General features: G+C 41.4%; 1 protein-coding gene across 3 annotated transcripts in view; it reads left to right on the top strand.

Moving 5' to 3' along the window:
* EGLN1 (egl-9 family hypoxia inducible factor 1) overlaps window positions 1-21,143 on the top strand; it is a 57,347-nt gene that overhangs the window by 30,499 nt on the left and 5,705 nt on the right. Inside the window, exons 2-3 of one of the 3 annotated variants that reach the window (XM_027094049.1) lie at window positions 15,429-15,548; window positions 20,482-20,618. In XM_027094049.1, coding sequence (XP_026949850.1) covers window positions 15,429-15,548; window positions 20,482-20,618 — 257 coding nt within the window. Of the gene's footprint in view, window positions 1-9,881; window positions 11,290-15,428; window positions 15,549-20,481; window positions 20,619-21,143 lie in introns of those variants that run through there. The other 2 variants (XM_027094050.1, XM_027094051.1) reach the window with 2 other exon arrangements.

Raw genomic sequence — 21,143 nt, 5'->3', positions numbered from 1 at the left:
TTACACCAAAAAAAAAAAATTGATGAAAAGGTAGATTAGGTAGAGGCTAAAGACAGAATAGAACCTCCAGGCAGACAGGGGCCAGATGTGGGATTTATAGAGAAGCAACCTGTTAGTTTGTCCAGCTCCTGTTTCACCATCTTATCAATCAAATATATGAGAATGTTTTCAAGGTGTATCTGGTTGGTTCTTCATAATTAATTTACTTAAAATTCTCTCAAATTGTATACAAAAGTGGAGCCTCACCTTAAGACTTCTTGCAACATTCTCTGCACATTAATCACATCCTTATAGCAGTGGCCCACCTCATAGCCCATCAGTCACTTTGGTTAGAGTCACTGGGCCCCATCACCCTCCAGAACCAAAACAAAACTTCCTCTTTCGTCAGCAGCGTATGTAGAGATAATATTGAATAACAGTTGGTAAAATTCTGCCTACAGTAGATTTACACATAATGATGTTGATCAGATGAGCTGGATGGATCTGTTATTAACAGGATTCAGTAAACATTGTGACATAAGATTAACCTGGGCCAGCAGAAAACTGTAGCTCAAAGAAATAGGTGGCTCTGAGGAATAGGGGAGAAGCAGCAGAGTGGCACAGATGCTTGTTCTGGAGGGCAGTGGGAACAAGGGTTGGAAATTCTGGATGTCAGTACTTAGTTACTGGCAATATGCCTGGAAGTCACTAGGCGTAAGGGTTTAGAGAACTTGAGTTCTTAATAGTTGTTATGGAAATCTTGTATTCCTTTTAGACCGTTTTTCTAAACCACTCGCTAGGTACACTTGAACATTCTTAAAAATAAGCTACGCCTAGGGCCAAAATAAAGTCACATGGTACTGAATGAAAACCAGTCTGTAGGCTTAATTTAGTAACCCTGCCTGTGTGTGTGTGTGTGTGTGTGTGTGTGTGTGTGTGTGTGTGTGTGTGTGTGGTGTGTATGTTATTTTTGTCATCCCTTGCAAGTAGAAAGCTGTTGAACTTCAAATTTGTTTCTTATGACCTAATAATACTTCTGTCAACCTTTAGTAAAACTCAGCTTCTATTTTACGTGTATTAAAGTTGTTTGCATTATTCCCAGCCTCCCCCCTTAGTCATTAACTGATTCATTCAGCACATAGTTGAGCACTTGTGTTTGGCACAGATTAGTAAAGCCTGGCTCATGCCCTGTAGGAGTCCAAAATCTGATCGGAAAACCCATAAAGTAAGTATTATAAAGGTGTCTAGATATGGCAATTTATAAATAGTTAAGCAAGTACCTTAAGGATGATGTGAAAAGCAAAGAACGTTAAAAGCGCATTAAACTCACTCAAAGTGATAAAAGTAGAGGAGAGGTTAACTTTATTTGAACCGGGCCATAATTATTTTCTAAGACCAGATCTGGCTCTTATAAGATTGATTACATTCCCGTGCAGTGGTATGGAGAGGCATATTAAACCCTTCAGCACTTAAAACAAGGCCCAGATAGGTTTATTTGTAAAATGTAGATAGTCGCTTTCCTGCATGACTCATGGAGCCGTTGCAGGACTGAAATGAGATGCACTGTATGCAAGTCCTGTAAACTGGAGTTCTCTCCCAGTAAACTCGTCCTCTCACAAATGCTGCGACTTGAATCTCTGTCAGTCACGCCACAAAAGCTTTTCAGAAGTGCTTGGTTCTCTGCCTACAAAGAGAGTTGTGCTATTATTATTGGAAAAAAAAAAGAATCAGCTCATTATTGGAATTATTGATTTCTTGAGAGTCTTGAGTTATATGACCATGAGTTATATGTTCTTATGAACTAAGAAAGAGTGCTGACTTTGTCTATTAAATCTTAATGAAAAAAGCATTTTAGTGACTACTGAATTTCTCTGCAAGCATTGAGGCTAGGGCTAAGTTTAAACTTTTAAGTAATGCATTTGAACCCATTCATTTTGGGAATATTTTTAAAAATATGACTTTTGTTGTTACTGTTGCATTGATTCTACATCAAGAAAATTAAAAATAAAAAACAAGCATTTTGATAAACCATTATGGAAAAGAATATAAAAAAAGAATGTCTATACGTGTATAACTGAGTCACTTTGCTGTACAGCAGAGAGTGGCACAACATTGTAAATCAACTACACTTCAATTAAAAAAAACCACAGGATTTGGAATCGCAAAACAAACAAAACAGAAAAACAACCCAGGGGCTCCCCTGGTGGCGCGGTGGTTAGGAATCCGCCTGCCGATGCAGGGGACACAGGTTCAAGCCCTGGTCCGGGAAGATCCCACATGCCGCGGAGCAACTAAGCCCGTGCACCACAACTACTGAGCCTGCGCTCTAGAGCCCACGAGCCACAACTACTGAGCCCGCGAGCCACAACTACTGAAGCCCGCGCGCCTAGAGCCCGTGCTCCACAATGAGAAAAGCCACCGCAATGAGAAGCCCGCGCACCACAATGAAGAGTAGCCCCTGCTCGCCGCAACTAGAGAAAGCCCGCGCGCAGCAACGAAGACCCAACGCAGCCAAAGGAAAAAAAAAAAAAAAACCACCCATCATTTTTTCCTCTATAGAGTGACCCAAAAGAGGAAACAGCTAGCTGTTTGCCAGCTCCAGTAAGAAAAGCAGACTCATTACTTTGCAGCTATGCTTTGGTGCTACTCTATCACCTACTCAAGTGAATGAAAACTCAGAGCTGATTGTATCACTTCCTAGCTCAGAGCTCTTCGGTGGCTCCCTATTACCCACCAGATAAAATCAAGTTCATTATCAAGGAGCACTCACCTTCCAGGAAGGGGCTTTGCACGTGTCCAGCCTCGTGCTCACACTTTGGCTCCCCCGCTTGCAGTTTACACACAGCACACGCCTGAGCCCGTAACACCATGCTGTTCCTTGTCTTCGTTTGTGACTTTTTCTTTTCCTGGAATGTTCTCCCTCTCCTCTTTGCCTAGCTAATTTGTATTCTCCTTTCAAGACACATTTATCAAGAAGCTTTCCCTGATCCCAACTTCCCCCCAGTGGGATAATGCTTAGTGCCTAGTCTGGTCATTTTAATTGTTGGTTGTGTTGAAATGATTAGTTTTCCTTTCGATTCCTCTGGACTGCAAGTTCTTCAGGAGCAGGGACTGTCTTCCTACCAGCGTCTCGTGAACCCTAAGTCTCAGCGTGTCCAAAATTGGCCTCCTCATCTCCCGCAGCCCCTGCCCTAAGCCCGTGCCACCTGTTGTCTCCGTTCATTTAGGGTAGTTACAGTTTTCCAGCTTCTCAAGCCAGAACCTTAGAGTCATGTTCTACCCCGTACCAGTCCCTCTGGGGATTCTGCTTGTGCTGCCTTCAAAACAGAAGGAGAGTCCAGCCACTTCTTAGCACCGTGATCCAGGCCGTCAGCGCACTTCACCTGTTACTGCAGTAGCCTTCGAACTCACCTCCTGCCCTCCACTCTTGCCAGCCTTCAGTCTATTTTCCACATCAGGGGTTGCAGACTTTCTGCAAAGGGCCAGATGGTAAACGTTTTAGGCTTTGTGGACCAAACAGTCTGTGTCGCAGCGACTCAGTCCTGTCGTGGCATGAAAACAGCCATGCCACAGATGGTAATACGTAAACAAATGAGTGTTCCAATAAAACTTGACTAACAGAAACGGGCAGTGGGCGGTAGTTTTCCAGCCATTGCTCCACATGGCAGCCAGATTGCTCAAAGCCCTCCAGTGACCTCTCTCTTAGTTAGTCCTTTCAGTGATGTCTACAGCCCCCAGCTCTTCACCTCTGACCTCATCTCCCACTGTCGCCTGCTTTGCTCTCTCCTCTCCAGGCACACTGACGCTCCTTTCCCTCCGACAGGCCAGGCACACTGTGCCTGGAACATTCAGTTCTTCATCTCTTTCAGATTTGCTCAGACGTCAGCTTCTCAGAGAGGTCTGCCTGACCACCCCATTAATAATTATAAGCCCAGCGTTGTATTCCCCATTCCTGTTTTTTTTTTCCACAGTGCTTATCTTCTCACGTACTATTTATTGTGCTCTGTGTTGACTTAATTATTTTGTTTGTCCTTTCTCCTCCTAACAGAATATGTTCCCTGAAGGCAGTCACTTTTTTAATCTGTCTGTCCATTATTGTACCCCCAAGATCTAGAACAGTGTCTGACATATAGTAAATGCTCAGAAAATAGTTGTTGAATGAATGAACAAACAGTGGATATTTTTAAGGTGGTGGTTGTTGTTTTAACGCGTTCTTCCTTCTCCGTCACTGCACTGAATCCTGTCTGTTTCACAGTCTTAATTTTGCCTTAGTTTTCCTGTCCTCTCCAGTCCTGTGGCCCTTCGTCCGGGCTCGCATCTCTCACGTGCATGTCAGTAACCTCTAATCCCAGGTCCTCCACTCCATCCCCTATGAGTAGCCTGAGTGATGCTTGGAAAGTTGACATACGATTCTTCTGCTACTATGCTTTGACGTTTGGCCCTTGATAATCAGAATCCTGCTGAACGCTTGTTTAGAATTCTGAGGTCGTAGGCCTCATCCCATGCTTACGAAATCAAGATTTCAGGTATGGGGTTTGGAACCATATTTTTTTTTTTTTTTTTTTTTTTTTTGCGGTACGCGGGCCTCTCACTGTTGTGGCCTCTCCCGTCATGGAGCACAGGCTCCGGACGCGCAGGCTCAGTGGCCATGGCTCACGGGCCCAGCCGCTCCGCAGCATGTGGGATCTTCCCGGACCGGGGCACGAACCCGCGTCCCCTGCATCGGCAGGCGGACTCTCAACCACTGCGCCACCAGGGAAGCCCTGGAACCATATTTTAAGAAGTAGACCAGATGATTCTTACTGAACACATTTGGCTTCACTGGCCTGTAAAACAAACTCCTGAGCAAGTCGTTGAGAGCCTTTCTGCCGGCCCCTGCCCCGTCTATCCTGCCTCTGCCCCGTCTATCCTGCCTCATCTCCCCCCGCCCTGCCCCGCCCCGCCCCTTCATGTTCCAGCGGTGCTCGCCTGTTTGTGGCCCTCTCAGGGTGCCGCCTTTTCCAAATATTGTGTTTCCTCTACTCAGAATCTCCCCCTGCTCTGGAAAAGTTCTGTTTTTATCCTTCAAAATTCTGCTCATTTGTCACTTTCTCCATACAGTATTTTCTGCCGCCCCATTCCCATGAGCGCGTTGATCATCTTTGCTGTCTGGATGCCTTGTATAAGGCTCTGTTTTGTTCAGTACGCCGTCCCGGATGACTTTGTGTGACTGTCTCCCTGTTATGACCCACCTGAGCCAATTCAGTTGTTTAGGTATTAGGCTCTTTCTGAGAGACACTGCTTACGTTTGCAGCTACAGATAAGTGAGTACTGTTGATCTGCTCCCCCAAAACTGAGCTTCCAGATGGCATGTTACTATGAAAACAAAACTCAGCCTGATCTCTACCACACACACACAAATAGTCTTAGAGACTGTTTTCTAAACTGGATGGAATCTCTACTCTCCATTCATTTAGAAACTCTGACAAGCACCTTTTATGAAAGGTTTATTCCAGGCAGAAGTGCTAATATGGTTTTAGTATTCATTTTAACCTAGATGAGATCAGACAACAGAATTCCCTTAGAGGGGACTAATCGCAGAACCAGCGGGAACCTTAAGGCCTAGGGTACCATCCCAAAGAGTATAGACCACTGGGTTCACTAGACTTCTATGTACGTGCTCATGTAAGAGCAGTGGTTCCTGTTTGACATCTAGCCAAACCACATAGCTTACTCACCACTCTTTTCTAATACTGTAGTCATTTCTAATATCTATTATGCTAATCACCAAACTCTCTGGATTTGAAGAGAGAGAAAGATCCTGGGCTTACCTGAGGTTTCTGATTAGAAGCTTTCAGCATTAACCAATGACTGTCTCTATCCGGGAGTGGCTTTGCAAATGTTAACTGACAATCCAGGATGAATATCAGGACCCTCTGATCCAAGCCCTCCAGTCCGTTAAAACAAATAAGCACTCTCTATGCTGAAATAATTTAAATAGTTTAAATCACACCTCTCTTGCAGACTCTGGAATTTCAGGAAGCAGGTGTTGAACTTCCGTCTCTGTATCCCCAGGCCTAGCGAGGTGCCGAAGTGCATGTTTGTAATGTTAAGCAGCTGGGGGTTTTGTTTGTTTGTTTGTTTGAATGGTAAATTGCAAACTCTGCCAGAGAGTTCTATCAATAATAAAACAGGTTTGCCATAGCTGTCAGAGACTGTGTCTTACCTGTGCACCTCCTTGCATGGGCTGGAATGCAGTGCAGTCGTGTCGCTCCTGGAGATGCAGCTGAGGCCTGCCCGGGATCCCCACCTCCTTGTGCAGAGAGGCTGCTCTGTCCTCCTCAGGTTTCATCTTGGGGTGCTGCAGGTGACTGCCATAAACAGAGCCCAGCTTAGGAACCTGAGGAAGGGTTGTGCAGAGCTGGTGAGGTTGCAGCCGAGGCTAACAAATTATAGGTCTCCTCTGACAGCAGAGCCAGGCAGCTCAAATATAAACTGCTCCCCCAGACGGATTCGTGATTTGTACAGTAGGACTTTATCAATTCCTTGCTGAAAGGGAAAAGGAGTGCAGTAAGGCATCATTATATATCTCTAGATTACACTGCCTGTTGGGACATTGCTCTTAAGCAGGTTGATTTTTAAATGTATATTGAAGTTTTTTTTCCTTGGGGCTAGAATTAGGGCCCAATAAGGAAAGTAGTGTGTCTGGTGTTGGATTAAACAGTCCATCATTGTTGGGCCATTTGAGGAGTAATTTGGAGCAATTCAATTTATTATGTTTCCTTTTTTTTTCCCTGCATTTTTCATTCCTGTGAGTATGGAGAGAAGAGTCTCTTGGACTTTTTAAAACTTTAACTTATATTAGTAATTATTATGGTTATACTCTGCCTTACTACACAAATTATAACTAGCTGGTATTAAAATATTCTATAGGAGCATAGTAAAAATGTTGAAATTGTTCTTGTATTATATGATAGAAGATTAATAAACAGCTCTCAAAAATCAGTAGAGAAATGATGAATAACCCAATAGGAAAGTGAATAAAGGATGTGAGTAAGCAGTCAACAAAAGAATTAAATAGCAAGTAAAAATGTGAAAAATGTTTACTCATAAATTGAGATGTGATTAAAACAATAATACAAGTTTTTACCTATTTTAAAAGGATGAAACTTAACAGCCGGGGTTGGCAAATGGGTGGGAATATATATGTACTCATACAAAGTATAGGATTCTGAAGGATATTTTGGCAATAAAAGTTTTTAAAGATTTATATTTTCACTTCCAGGAATTTGATTTTAGGGAGTTATTGAGGATGTTTACAGTGATTAGAGCTCCAAAACTGTTCTCAATCACAGTATTGTTTATAATAACAAAAAGTTTTTAAAAACGTTTTAAGGAAACAACGTAAATGCCCTTGCATGTCCTGTTTTATAATATATCTTTAATCATTTACAATTAGTCAAAAAAGAATAAGTGAAATAATTAGTCAAAATTCATTTACAGTTGGTCAACCTTTGGCTAGTTATTTAACCATTTTCCTGTGATGAGGACAGCAACAAAGCTTAATGAGTTCTTACTCTAAATGAGTTTATTCCATGAGAACGTGTCCTCTGTTCCTTCTCTTCTCCCTACACGCTCTTCCTTCCGTGGCACTCAGTGGCAGCCGCGTCGCTTCCCCTGTCCCCTGTGAAGATGGCGCCTAACCCGCATCTCCAGCCATGACCTCTTTTTGACGTTCCAGACTCGCATTCCCAACTGCCTTTTGAACATCTGCACCCAGATGGCCTAGCAGCATGGCAAACTCAGTATGTCCACAAAAAGGAACTCATCTTTCCCAAACCCATATTTCCTACTTCCAGTAGTGGTCTGTTCATCTCAACCAGACACAAACCCTCTTAAACCGTCTTTGATTCCAGCCTGTCCCTTGCTCTATCGGTGAGAGCGCATACTAAGGCCTCTCACTTTCCTCAGTCTCTACCCCTCCCCATGCTGTTGATCCTTTGTCCTGCTCCCTCTTTCCCCACCCTTCACCAGCTCCCTCCTCTCTGTCAGGCTCTCCTTGCTTTTCTTTGTCTGTTGCAGCTGTGATATGATTGGTCTCCTCAGTGTCGTTTTTCTTCCTGCCCCCTTTCCCAGATCCACCCTGTATTCTACTTGTCGTGTTTCTGAAGCACAGTCCTCTCATCATGTTGCTCCCTTGCCCCAAAATGATGGCTTCCCTCTACCTGTAGTATAAAGGTCCCTTATTCCTGAGTCTGGCCCATTTTACCTTTTCCGTTTTCTTCCCTCTTCTCATGAACCCTGGACTTCAGCAAATCTGAGTAATGTTCTTTATTTTCTCATTTAAACCTTCCCTTAGTTAATTCACTCTGTGAATTGAAGTGCCCTCCTCTTCCCTAAAGTCTGCCATGATCTGTCCTAATACTGTCTTGGTACTTCCTTTTACAATCTTCTCTTTCTACCTGGAATTAGTTGAGTAAGTTTTATCCAGTACTGATCTTCTGAATGGTCTTTATTGCCCTGTGTGGACTAGAGGCTAGTACCAAGAGAGACTGCCCTGGTTCTTATTGCTATTATCCTTTTTCTCTGTGCTAGTTTTATTTTTTCCATGATATAGATTTGAAAAATTCACCTCCCCAAACACAAAGTCTGTTTATTTATGGTGAGATATGTTATTTATAACATTAAAGTTTAGGAAATAAGTCAAGAGCCTTAAAATTTTAAATGCCCGTGGATTGCCCTTCCTCATTACCCCTATTTTTAACATGCTAATTAATGCAGTGAACCAAATTCATAACTTTATGAAGTTTTTAATTGTCTCTTTTAGGAAACGAGATTAACTAAGCAGGTGTAATTGAAATCTGCAGTTTTAAAAACTAGATTATTCTTATAGTAAATACCAACTTGCTGTTAGTCTAGTTCTCTTGATGACCTGTTTTCCCCGTATTTGAGCTAGATTTTGTGGACCCCAGAGGTAGTGAATAGTGGTGGGTGCGTGTGCTTTGGGAATGAAGGAGGAAGAGACTTAAAAGCTGTAACTGCAGGGCTGGAGGAAACCTTCTGAAGCACATCTGGACGTGGGAGGACCGAGCCTTACGCACGTGCGTATCGCTGTGTCAGGTAGGCGGTCAGGCCGAACAGGACCCCACTGGAGCCAGGAACTGGGGAGGCTGCAGAGCCGCCGGTTTTCCCTCTGGGCCCCTCAAGGTCTCTGGGGCCTTTGGCAGGCTTTCTGTTCTCGTTATAGTTCAGTTTTCTGATCTCCAAAATGGATACATTAATTGTACCTAACCTCATAAACTTGTGAAGACACGGTGAGACGGTAATCTTTGCCTGGCTCAAGGTAAGTGCTTACTGAATGTTAACTGTCAACATCTACAAAGGGCAGAGGGCTGGTGACCCTGGGGCAATATAGTTTAATAGAATACATTTTCAGATAGTAAAGCTTCTCCCCCCATTCAGGGTAAATATAGTACTTTGATAGCCTGTAAAATTTTACTTTTCTTGCCTTTGAATCAATGTTTTAAAACAATTCAGTTCAAAAAGGAAAAAGGAAAAAAGTTTCCTGGTTCAACTTCATATTGAATACAAGCCTTCCAGTGCCAGAAATAAATGTCTTCAGATTCCAAAGAGGTATCGCAAACCTCTTCCTTCCTTTTATTCTTAGAGTAAAAAACAAATTTATGGTGTTTCTTATCTTAAGAACGTCCTCAATCATGTATAGTTTCATATCAAAAAGGAAAAAAATAGTATTTAATTGTTTTGTTTATGTTTAAATAGACTTTTCCTAATGGGAAACTGAAATATTTCAACTTGGTGTCTCAAAGAGATGTCAGATTAGGAATGTACCTCAGAATGATATAGTAGGCAATCGCATTGTTTCTTTTTCAGGCTAATGTCTAGACTCTTCCACTGTCTTCCAGCCCAACCCTTATAGGAGTGTGAGGTCGTGTCTGCTGCTCCTCAGAAAGGACAGAAGGATGACCAGGGAGTACCGCTCCAATCCCCAACAACTCTCTAGGGATAGAGATACTTCAGTTTTTCTTCGTCGACTTTAATGCCTTTCCTTATCCTTAGGACCGGTACATACGGTGTAAATCTCTTGGAACAGTTTTACCCTTCATAGGTGTGTCTTACTCCCTGTGGGCTGCTATAACAAAATACCACAGACTGGGTAGCTTATTAACACAGAAATGTATTGCTCACAGCCCTAGGGGCTGGAAAGTCCGAAATCAAGGCGACCATGCGGGTCACTGTCTGGTGAGGGCCCTTTACTGGTTCGTAGCCAGCGACTTCTGGTTGTGTCCTCACATGGTGGAAGGGGCAGGGTTACCTCCAGAGCCCCTTTGTAAGAGCACTGTTGCATTCATGAGGGCTTCCCCTTTGTGACCTCAGCACCTCCCAAAGGTCCCACCTCCTAAGTCTTTGGGGGTTAGAATTTCAACATGTGAATTTAGGAAGGGACACAAACATTCAGACCATAGCAGTGTGCATTATCTTACAATAATCTTTCATATAAATCCCAGAATACGGAAGCTGCCTTCTTAAAAGCTTTTGCTGTGGCCATCCCCACCCAAGGACCACAGTGGCTCACTGCTGCTGACCTTTCCTGTCCTTCTTCCTTTGCTGAATTTTCAAAATTTCATCCTATTTTTACCAAATTAATTTTACTACTTAAGTAATTAAGTGACAGAGCAGACCGTTATAAAAATACCCCACTGTCCCCTCAGCTGTTTCCTATATTTGTCATGCTTATACTGTTTGCTTTTTATCCCTTCACCTTTCCAAATCACATCTGTCCTTTAAAGATAAGCTGGGGTCATGTGTAGCTCAGAGCCTTGTCCCTTTATTTTATCCCACATGAATAATTCCTTTTTTTCAGAATTATTTTCCTGTTTATTATTTGCACTACTCAGTTTTATCAGTTGATTTGTAAGTGCCCGGTGTTTTCTTTCTTTCCAGTTGCCTGGTGTTTTCTTTCTTTCCAGTTAAGTCCTTTCAGACAGATATCACACTGACCCTTTTTGTAGTGTGATATGGTAGGTATTCCATAAATATTTTTTAATACTGCTAATGACTTCTAGACTAATAACATGCTCAAGCAGGTGAAATCAGGTGTCGAATGAGTTGTTATTAGTTGCTTTATCAAGAGATTAAGAGAAAATAAATTGAATTTATTAAAAGTATTGTGAATAAGAATCTGCATATTAAAAACAAACAAAACAAGAACAGCACTATCAAGAGTCTTTTTTACACAAATACATGTAAAATATACCAGGAAGGGGCTTCCCTGGTGGCGCAGTGGTTAAGAATCTGCCTGCCAGTGCAGGGGACACAGGTTCGATCCCTGGTCCGGGAAGATCCCACATGCTGTGGAGCATCTAACCCCGAGTGCCACAACTACTGAGCCTGCGCTCTAGAGCCCACGAGCCACAGCTACTGAAGCTCACGCGCCTGGAGCCTGTGCTCCGCCACAAGAGAAGCCACCGCAGTGAGAAGCCCAGGCATCACAGCGAAGACCCAACACAGCCAAAAATGAATAAATAAATTTTTTAAAAAATTAAAATATATATATATATACACCAGGAAAACAAAATTACCAGTTAAGACGTAAAGTGTAAATATTTTTTCAAACCTGGAAGCACTATGTTACATTTAAGGAACTTTAAATTTTGATAATCCAAACCATAGCTAAGGATAACTTTATTTAAATATGAATACTTATTTTAAATATAACAGCTTCCAGATTTCATGAGACGTTATAGAAATACCTTTTTATGTTTTCTAGAATCCAAGTGGGGAGGAGTTTCAGGACACACATGAATTGCTAAGTGCAGTTTCACTGTGTCATTTTTAGGCCACACAGATACTTGAATGAATTTATGATCCTTCCAAATCTTTGCATGTTTCCTACAAAATTTATCTTTCCCCAGAACCTCTAGGAGTGTGGCTCTTTCGGGTCTCAGGTTTTCCGCGACGATCTGCTCTTTCTGGGTATGCTTGGCTCTCCCTTTTCCTCTTAGAGTCTCTAGTTATAGGCACGGAAGGGCTCGTCTGTGCTCTGGGGTCAGGGTCGCCTTGCTTCCTTCTCCTTTACACATCACTCTTATTTTATAGCCAGCCGCAGTTAGCTGTAATTAATTGATAGGCCGTCTAGTTCGCTGGGTTACGCTGGTGTTTTGCATTTTATCCTTTTACAGTTGTCCTAATGTACTGCTGCCTTTCCTGCGGCTGGTATTGACAGGTCAAGCTGGCAGATAAAATGCAGGCCCTGTGTATCACTGATCCCCTTCTCCTTCCTTCCTTTCTCTACATTTGGTAGCGTCCCTGCCACCAGAGCAGAGCTAAAGGGATCTAGGGGACAGCAGGCCAGGCTAAAGTGGTAATGGCACCTCAGATAATACACTTAGGTGGGCGTGAGTGAGCTATATCAGGGATTACAGAATTTAATTAATACAATTGTTTAAAGCTTTTATTGCATCTTTTATTTTTTCCAAAAGTCTCACTTGGAATTCAAAGGACACAGATAAATGCTGCCCCTAGTTGAAGGCTGGGGCAAGACCAAACAAATGTTTGGCCTCTTCTCATTTCACTGGACCCCCCGCCACAGGTGGCCACCCTCAGGTACCTCCAGTAACCCTAAGGAAAGCGGAGTAGAAGTGACTGACACAAACAGGTCCCATCTTGAGGCATAATCCTGGTGTCTTCAATCCTGTTCTACTCTGGGATGTCTGGCTCATCGTGACTGTTGCTGAGAAACTCCTTTCCTACCCTGTGCATGTTACTAAAACCACTCTTTCACCTAGTGTTTCCATCTTGGTAAATAGTTAGCTCCATTCATTCAGTTACACAGGCTGAAACGAAACCTGCAGTCATCCTTGTCTCTTCCCTACTCTCCGCTTCCGGTCCCTGAGCACACCATGTTGCTTTTCTGCCTTCAGAATACATCCCACCTTGCCACCCTGGTCAGCCTCTTTTTTGTTTTTCTCCTAGAAACAAACTGCAGTAGCCAATTAGCAGTCTTCTTTTTTCACTCTCCACCCCCAGTCCCCCAACACACACACCACAGTCTAGTACAGTGGTCAGTTACACGGGTTCTTAAACCAGACTGCCTGCATTCATACCTGGGTCAGCTGTCTATGTCATTAAGAACGTGAATTAACCTTTCTGGGCCTCAGTTTCCTTAACAGGTAAATGACGAGGAGGAGGACGGTACTAGTTACCTCATACAGTTGTGTCAGATAAGTTATTGTATGGAAATTACTTAGAGTAGCGCTTGGCAAATAGTAAACATCCAGTGAATGTTAGGTAGTGGGTGACACTGAGGGTATTGCAGTTGTTATTTTTTATTCATACAGAGTCTAAACTGACCGCCTTCAGACATTAATCAGATGTGTCCTCCATCGGCCTCCTGTCACTTTTAGAGCAGTATCCAGAGTCCTCACCATGGCCTGCAGGACCCCCTCCGACCATCCTCTGCCCTCGCTCCTTTTCCTGCAGCTGTCCTGCTGCTGCCCTCCGCCTGCCACGCCACTGCTGCCTCCGTGCCCGTGGGCCCTCTGCCGGACGTGCTCACCCCGCACACGGACACGCGACTCGCCACTCCCTTCCTTTCATCTCTGCTCAGTGTTAGATCTTCAGAGCGGTCAGAGTATCGTTCTGTCATTTTCTGTATCCTTCAACTTAACACATTATTGACCGGAGATGTATTAACGCCACAGACGTTAGTTTCTGCAAAAATCCCCCAGTCAATAATGTGTTATCTTTTCATAAGATATGAAGAAAATCATCGCTACCTAACATCACGTTATATATCTGTTTGTTGATTATTTACCCCACTATGCTGAGTTCCATAACAAATGAAAGCAAGAGACTTTGTTCATCATTTTAGCCCCAGGCCCTTTCATGTACATAGTAGGTGCTCAAGAGGTGTTTGTTAAATGGAGGGATGGGGTGGGGTGGGGTGGGGTGGGGTGGACGATCGAAGAAAGATTTTCCCATTTGTTCTTACCCGAGAAATGCTGAGGTTACAAACCAGATAGTTGGAGGGAGGCCTGAGTAAACTTTCTTGAGATGAAAACTCCTTAGGGAAGAGTTCAGGTTGATTTTTCTTTTCTTTTCTTTTCTTTTTCCTTTTTTGTTGATAAGAATGTATCAAGTAATTTACCATAATTGTCTCAATTAATCATATATGGATTAGTTGCATTATTAAATTAGTACCTTTTTATAGTTAATGTTCAAGGTCTGCTACATATGCCTTTCCTTTGCAGCTAATGACAAGGAAATTGGGTTTATCTTTTATTGAGCATTATTAAATGCAAGAAACATGTCATTCTCCCTCTTATTACAACCTCAGGTCACAAGAAGAGGGATTTAAAGTCTGTCTAGAATTACGAAAAATAGAGACATAAGTAATCTTCACCAAAAATTCTTCTTCTGATAAAGAGCAGTAGGTCCAGGTGTCTATGAAAATGTGATTTTTTTTTTTTAAGCATTCATGTTTAAAATGCTTTCTAGTCCCTCAGAGATAGAACAGAGTTATTTGTTCACTTAGGAATTTTAAAAATTAGCATTTGCCATTTATCTTAAATAATGATGTAATTTAATTACTGTTTGATGACTGTACTAATTCATTGACATTAATACTTATCCATTAACTTTAACACGTGGAGAAATTAGAGAAATAAAGAATTTCAAGAATAACTGGTAATCTTGAGCATCTTTGTTTTTGCTTTCTTCGTAATTCCTGAGATTTAAAAAAAATTACCCTTACTAATTTCACTTCATTATAATGTACTACATTTCTAGGACATGCAAGTTATTTGGTGCTTTTTATTTTGGGCCTCTCTTACGCCTTCATACTTAAACCCAACAGTCTTCTGAACTACATCTTGTTATAATCTGAGTGGAAAAATGACTTTCTGATTTGAAGAGGGGTTCGTCACATGCTAATTTGTCATTTAGCCTTTTTTAAAAAATCACTGACATTAAATGAGTTAGTGTTTGGAGTTGATCTTCTAAATTGTGTCTATCCAAATTGGTACCACTCAGAGATGGTATCAGAGGACGTGTGTGACTGTCGGACGGTAACACAGGTGCTCTGTGGCGAGCTCGGGGAGGGTGGCCATCTCCCGTGGAGCAGGACAAAGCCCACCTGATCTTGGTTATTGGCATGAGTGACGATCACGAAAGAGGTCCTGCAGGCTTTCCCATCCTTCCACATCAGCTTTTCCCATCGCTGTGAGGCAGAATTCACCACACTTTGCATTGTTCACCAGCCTACCCTGTGTTTTTTCTTAATGTCAACATAGAAGATTTTTACCTCTTCTATTTACAAACATGATTTTTATTAGAGAAAGAATTTAAGCGTAAGTCAGAGTAGCCAAAAATCAGAGATCTTTGCTGTAAGCTGTTTTCCCTTTTTATTCATATGTGGACTTTAAAATTTATTATTATTATTATTATTACAGGCCATGGTTGCTTGTTATCCAGGCAACGGAACGGGTTATGTACGTCATGTCGATAATCCAAATGGAGATGGAAGATGTGTGACATGTATATATTATCTTAATAAAGACTGGGATGCCAAGGTATGCCACCTCATTGAGCATTTTTTTTTTCTTACAGGTATTTTTTCCTCACAAGTAGTGTTAAGATTCATACTCCTCATAGGTGAGACTGTCTTTAAAACGTGGCACAGTTAAACATTCCTCCTTAGGTATGTTTCACTCAGGTATTAGGAGTGGGTCTTTGTTAACATGAAACAGATCCTCATAGAGCTCAAAAAGTAGATTCCCTTATTTCGGATGTTGAAACATTCATATCCAAAATTTAACTTTAACAAAAGTATCTTTTATTAAAATAATATCCCTTCTAGTAGTTTTTATAAAAACACTTCTGAGAGTGTTTGTTTTATCATGACTTTTGCAGGAGATTATGTATTATGATTATGAAGTTATTTGCTCTTTAGCGCCTGCATTTCGTGCTTTGCATTGTTGCAGAGGTGGTGTCTGGCACTGGGCTATGGGATATAGGAGGCAGGATTTCTTTGTCCCCGGATTATGAAAAGCTAGTTTATCGGTACTGAAAAATCCTGTAAAACCAGTTAGAATGTGCAGCGTATCCAATTTCTCGTGTTGCAAATATTTATTCCCTTAACATCAGCCTGAGTTTCACTTAAGTTTAAATGATTTAAACTTTAGAAGTGTGTCATGTATTATTGCACTGGAGGTTGTATAAACTAATTTTTGGTTGATTTTTGTAAAAAATCTCTTTTTACTTACATGTAATGAAGCAAAATATTTAAATAGAAAAGTGAACATAATGTATAGCCCAGTGGATTTTCAGAGAGTGAACACACTTGTGTAGCTAAGGTAATTTTTAAAAAATCAAATAACCTTTAAAACACCTCCTTCCACCACATGCATACGCACATAAATGGAAATCATGAGGTCTTAAATGTACAAAAACTTAGTCCTGTTCTAAAAGCAAATCCTAAAACTTAGAGTATGCTCACGGTGATCCAGTCATCTTTCCATATCATATACTGATTTAAACAATTTCCTCTGTCCTTGATACTCTATGTAGAAAACCCTAAAGATTCCACACAGAAACTGTTAGAACTGATAAATGAATTCAGCAAGGTAGCAGGATACAAGATTAATATACAGAAATCTGTTGCATTTCTTTACACTAACAATGAAATACCAGAAAGAGAAAGTAAAAAAATTCTGTTTAAAATCACATCATAAAAAGAATATATCTAGGAATAAATCTAACCAAGGAGGTGAAGGACTTATATGCTGAGAACTATAAGACACTGATAAAGGAAATCAAAGGTGATGCAAGGAAAAGGGAAGATATTCCATGCTTTTGGATTGGAAGAATTAATATAGTTAAAATATGGCCATATAACCCAAAGCAGTCTACAGATTTAATGAAATCCCCATCAGATTAGCCATGACATTTTTCACATAACTAGAACAGATCATCCTAAAATTCATATAGAATCACAAAAAAACCAGAATTGCCAAAGTGATCCTGAGGAAAAAGAACAAAGCTGGAGGCACAGCCCTCCCAGACTTCAGACTATACTCCAAAGCTACAGTACTCAAAAGAGTGTGGTGTTGGCACAGAAACAGACATATGGATTGGTGAGACAGAATAGAGAGCCCAGAAACAAACCCACACACCTACGGTCAGTTAATCTTTGACAGAGCAGGCAAGAATATACAGTGGAGAAAAGACGGTCTCTTCAGCACGTGGTGCTGGGAAAGTTGGACAGCCGCATGTAAATCAGTGAAGTTAGAACACACCTTCACACATGCACAAAAATAGATTCAAAATGGCTTAAAGACTTAAATATAAGACATGACAGCATAAAACTCCAAGAAGAGAACACAGGCAAAACATCCTCTGACATAAATCGTACCAATGTTTTTCTTAGGTCAGTCTCCCAAGGCAATAGAAACAAAAGCAAAAATAAACAAATGGAACCTAATCAAACTTATAAGCTTTTGCACAGCAAGGGAAACCATAAACAAAAAGAAAAGACAGCCTATGCGCTGGGAGAAAATATTTGCAAACAGTGCGACCGACAAAAGCTTAATTTCCAGAATATACAAATAGCTCATACAATTCAATAACAAAACAAACAAACAACCCAATCAGAAAATGGCAGAAGAACTAAGTAGACATTTCTCCAAAGAAGACATGCAGATGGCCAACAGACACAGGAAAAGATGCTCAACATTACTAATTATCAGAGAAATGCAAATCAAAAGTACAATGAGGTAACACCTCACAGAACGGTCAGAATGGCCATCATCAAAAAGTCTACAAATAATAAATGCTGGAGAGGGTGTGGAGAAAAGGGAACCCTCTTGCACTGTTGGTGGGAACGTAAATTGGTGCAGCCACTATGGAGAACAGTATGGAGGTTCCTTAAAAAATTAAAAAGAGTTACCATATGATCCAGCAATCCCACTCCTGGGCATGTATCTGGAAAAGACAAAAGCTCTAATTCAAAAAGATACATGCACCCCAGTGTTCATAGCGGCACTACTTACAATAGCCAAGGCATGGAAGCAACCTAAGGGTCTATCGACAGAGGAATGGATAAAGAAGATGCAGTACATATATACAATGGAATACTACTCAGGTACAAAAAAGAACAAAATAATGCCATTTGCAGCAACATGGATGGACTTAGAGATTATCATGCTAAGTGAAGTAAGTCAGACAGAGAAAGACAAATATTATATGATATCACTTATATGTAGAATCTGAAAAATATTACAAATGAACTTATTTACAAAATAGAAACAGACTCAGACATAGAAAACAAACTTATGGTTACCAGAGGGGAAAGTGGGGAGGGATAAATTGGGAGTATGGGATTAACAGATGCACACTGCTATATCTAGAATCGGGAAACAAGGATTTACTATATAGCACAGGGAACCGTATCCAATATCTTGTAATAAACTATAATCGACAAGAATTTTTAAGAAAGAATAATATAGATATGCACACATATGTGTATAACCGACTCACTCTGCTGTACATCTAAAACTAACACAATATTGTAAATCAACTATACCTCAATAAAATGAATAAAGTTTAGAATTAAAAAGAGCAAGTAACAAAACAAATGCAAGAATAGAAAGTATTATAGAAGTGTGACAAGTAGTTAAAAGTAAAAAACGTTACTTTTCTGGGAAAAAAAAAAGAATTTCCTCTGTCCTACTCCAAGTTCAAAGTAGAGGTAAGTTTTACTGCTAAGTATATTTTGAGGCATTATGTCAACAAACATGGTTTTTTGTTATAGCTTTTAAAGTTTGAAATAGAGACATAAAATTGGTAATTCACCTTGAGCCCAACGCACAAAACAAATTGCTATAAATTTGGTTAGAATTAAAATTTTTTTCCCGATTTTGTGAATATCTAGAAATCTATGAATATGTTTGATCAACTCTTAAATTTTACATTTTGTTAGAATCTAGGTTCTTTCTAGGCTGATCTTTTAATTTTTATATGACCTGTCCAAGGTCATTAATACGTTGTTTTTAAATTAGCATATAAGCAGAAAAAAATCTTCAGTATTTTTATATGTAAAACTGAAAACTTTCACTGCAAGATTGCACTGAATATGTACACTGTGGCAGAAGTTATTCTGGGTGCTGGAAACAGCAGAAATAGAACTATCCCTCCTAGAGCTTGGGCTGGAGTGGAGGGTACAGATCAGTAGACGGACGATTACAGTTGGCGCTGCCAAGTGCAGGACAGATTGCTGTGGGAACACGTGGGAGCCCGCCTAATTCAGGGATCAGGGAACGTTTCCCAGAGGAAGACTGGTAGCTTCAACTACGTGTTTCTGAACATTTTCAGCAGATGGCCTGTGCTATTCCCGGCGACTCCAGTGAAAGGGCGGAGGGCAGGGGGAGAGAAAAGAGGCATGTTCTCGGTCACAGTCTAGAGCTCCTTTAAAAGATGTCTGCACGAGTGCTTTGGCAGTCGCTCGGAACAACGCTGGAACCTGAGGAAGGAAGGCAAGGGAACCGGGTAGCCTGAATCTACCTTACTTGACAGTGAGCCTGTAAACAGCTTCTCTGGCTGTAGTGGAACCGAGGAATAGGCTCCGCCTCCATGGTGTCTTGATCAAGTATCAGTGTGCCTTTCAGTTGAAGAGTCTACCTGTTAGGAGTTGAGTTTTCCAAGGGTGAAGAGCTACTCACTTGGGTCGGGTTTACCTCGCTTTACTCTCCCCCCACCCAGATTATAATTACCACAAGGACCACATCTGTCTGAATTATTTCCTACTCTGCTCCCAGGGCCCAGAACAGGGCCCAGAACAATAGACATCCAGTCAGTATTGGAATGAATAGGTAAGTCCATCTGGTCCAAACAGAGAAGGGTATTTGCTGGGGTAAATAGTAATGATCCTTTGTGAGGGAAGTCCAGTTGTATAGGCAGGGAGTCATCCCTGTGTCAGGCCCAGTCTGGGGAGGGAGAGCTACAGTTTCTAATAATGACTGCAGCGCTGATGATAAATGACACTTTCTACTGATTTAGTGAGTTCCTTAAATAAGAGGCATTAGATTTGGCAAGGGCAAAGAACTAGTTCTTTGACATACTTAACCATTTGTAGTAATTTAGTCAACATGACTAGATACGGATACATTTTTAAGAGTAGGTTAAGCAGATCATCACCATACATAAATAAGAAATGCTTACTACTCTTCCAGGCTTTCAAGTGTCATTTTAAGACTTTTGAGTTCAGATCATATACATCTGTCTCATCAAGTATTTACAAAATTCTCTAAAAGAAGGAACGAATGTTTCCTTGTATTGATTGGTGCATGTACTTGAAATCTCAGCTCACCTTCCCACCTCGTTAACCGAGATATGTTTGTGAATAATTGATTTAAGACTTCGGATATCCTGAATTGGTCTTTTCCCCCCTAAATTTAATTTTGTAGCATTCTTGGTCACTCACGCTTACATATTTGGCCCTTTTCCTAGGTAAGTGGAGGTATACTTCGAATTTTCCCGGAAGGCAAGGCCCAGTTTGCCGACATTGAACCCAGGTTTGATAGACTGCTGTTTTTCTGGTCCGACCGTCGCAACCCTCATGAAGTGCAGCCAGCATACGCTACAAGGTAGTACTCCTCCCCTTCAGGAAGAAGTGGTCAAGAGCATGTAGGGTAGGAGGGGGTGGCTGGGGTGAACATGGACATTTTCTAATGCGTACTTTCCTGCTCTTCACCTGCCTTTATCAGAGGGCCTCGGTCGTAACTGTTTAATTTGAATAATTCTATGAGATTGATTCACAGTTGGTACCAAATGCTTGTGAGTCTCTTTGCACAGCCACTCCGTGTCTGGGGTCAGTCACGGGAGCATGGGGCTCCCGTCTTCCCTTAACTATGATCCATTCTCGGATCTGGTGAGAGTATTCACTTGGGGAATAAAGATTAGATAGAGAAGGGAAAGGGCAACTTTGATAAAGGTGGTCCGGCAGGGGTGGGGGGCAGAGGGATGACGTAGAAAAATGATACAGAAGAGAAAAACACATAACCAGAGAGTAGAAATACAGAGGAAGAAGAGTAGAGCAAAGCCAAGTGGAGAAGAGGTATTTGGGAGTTAATGTTAGAAAACTCACCCTCAGCTTCAACAGTAAGCGTCTG

The sequence above is a fragment of the Aethalodelphis obliquidens genome, unplaced genomic scaffold (genome assembly GCF_003676395.1).
Source record: "Aethalodelphis obliquidens isolate GAN/ISIS:26980383/991018 unplaced genomic scaffold, ASM367639v1 scaffold87, whole genome shotgun sequence".
NCBI lineage: Eukaryota > Metazoa > Chordata > Mammalia > Artiodactyla > Delphinidae > Aethalodelphis > Aethalodelphis obliquidens.
This window is presented reverse-complemented; position numbering and strand designations above follow the sequence as displayed.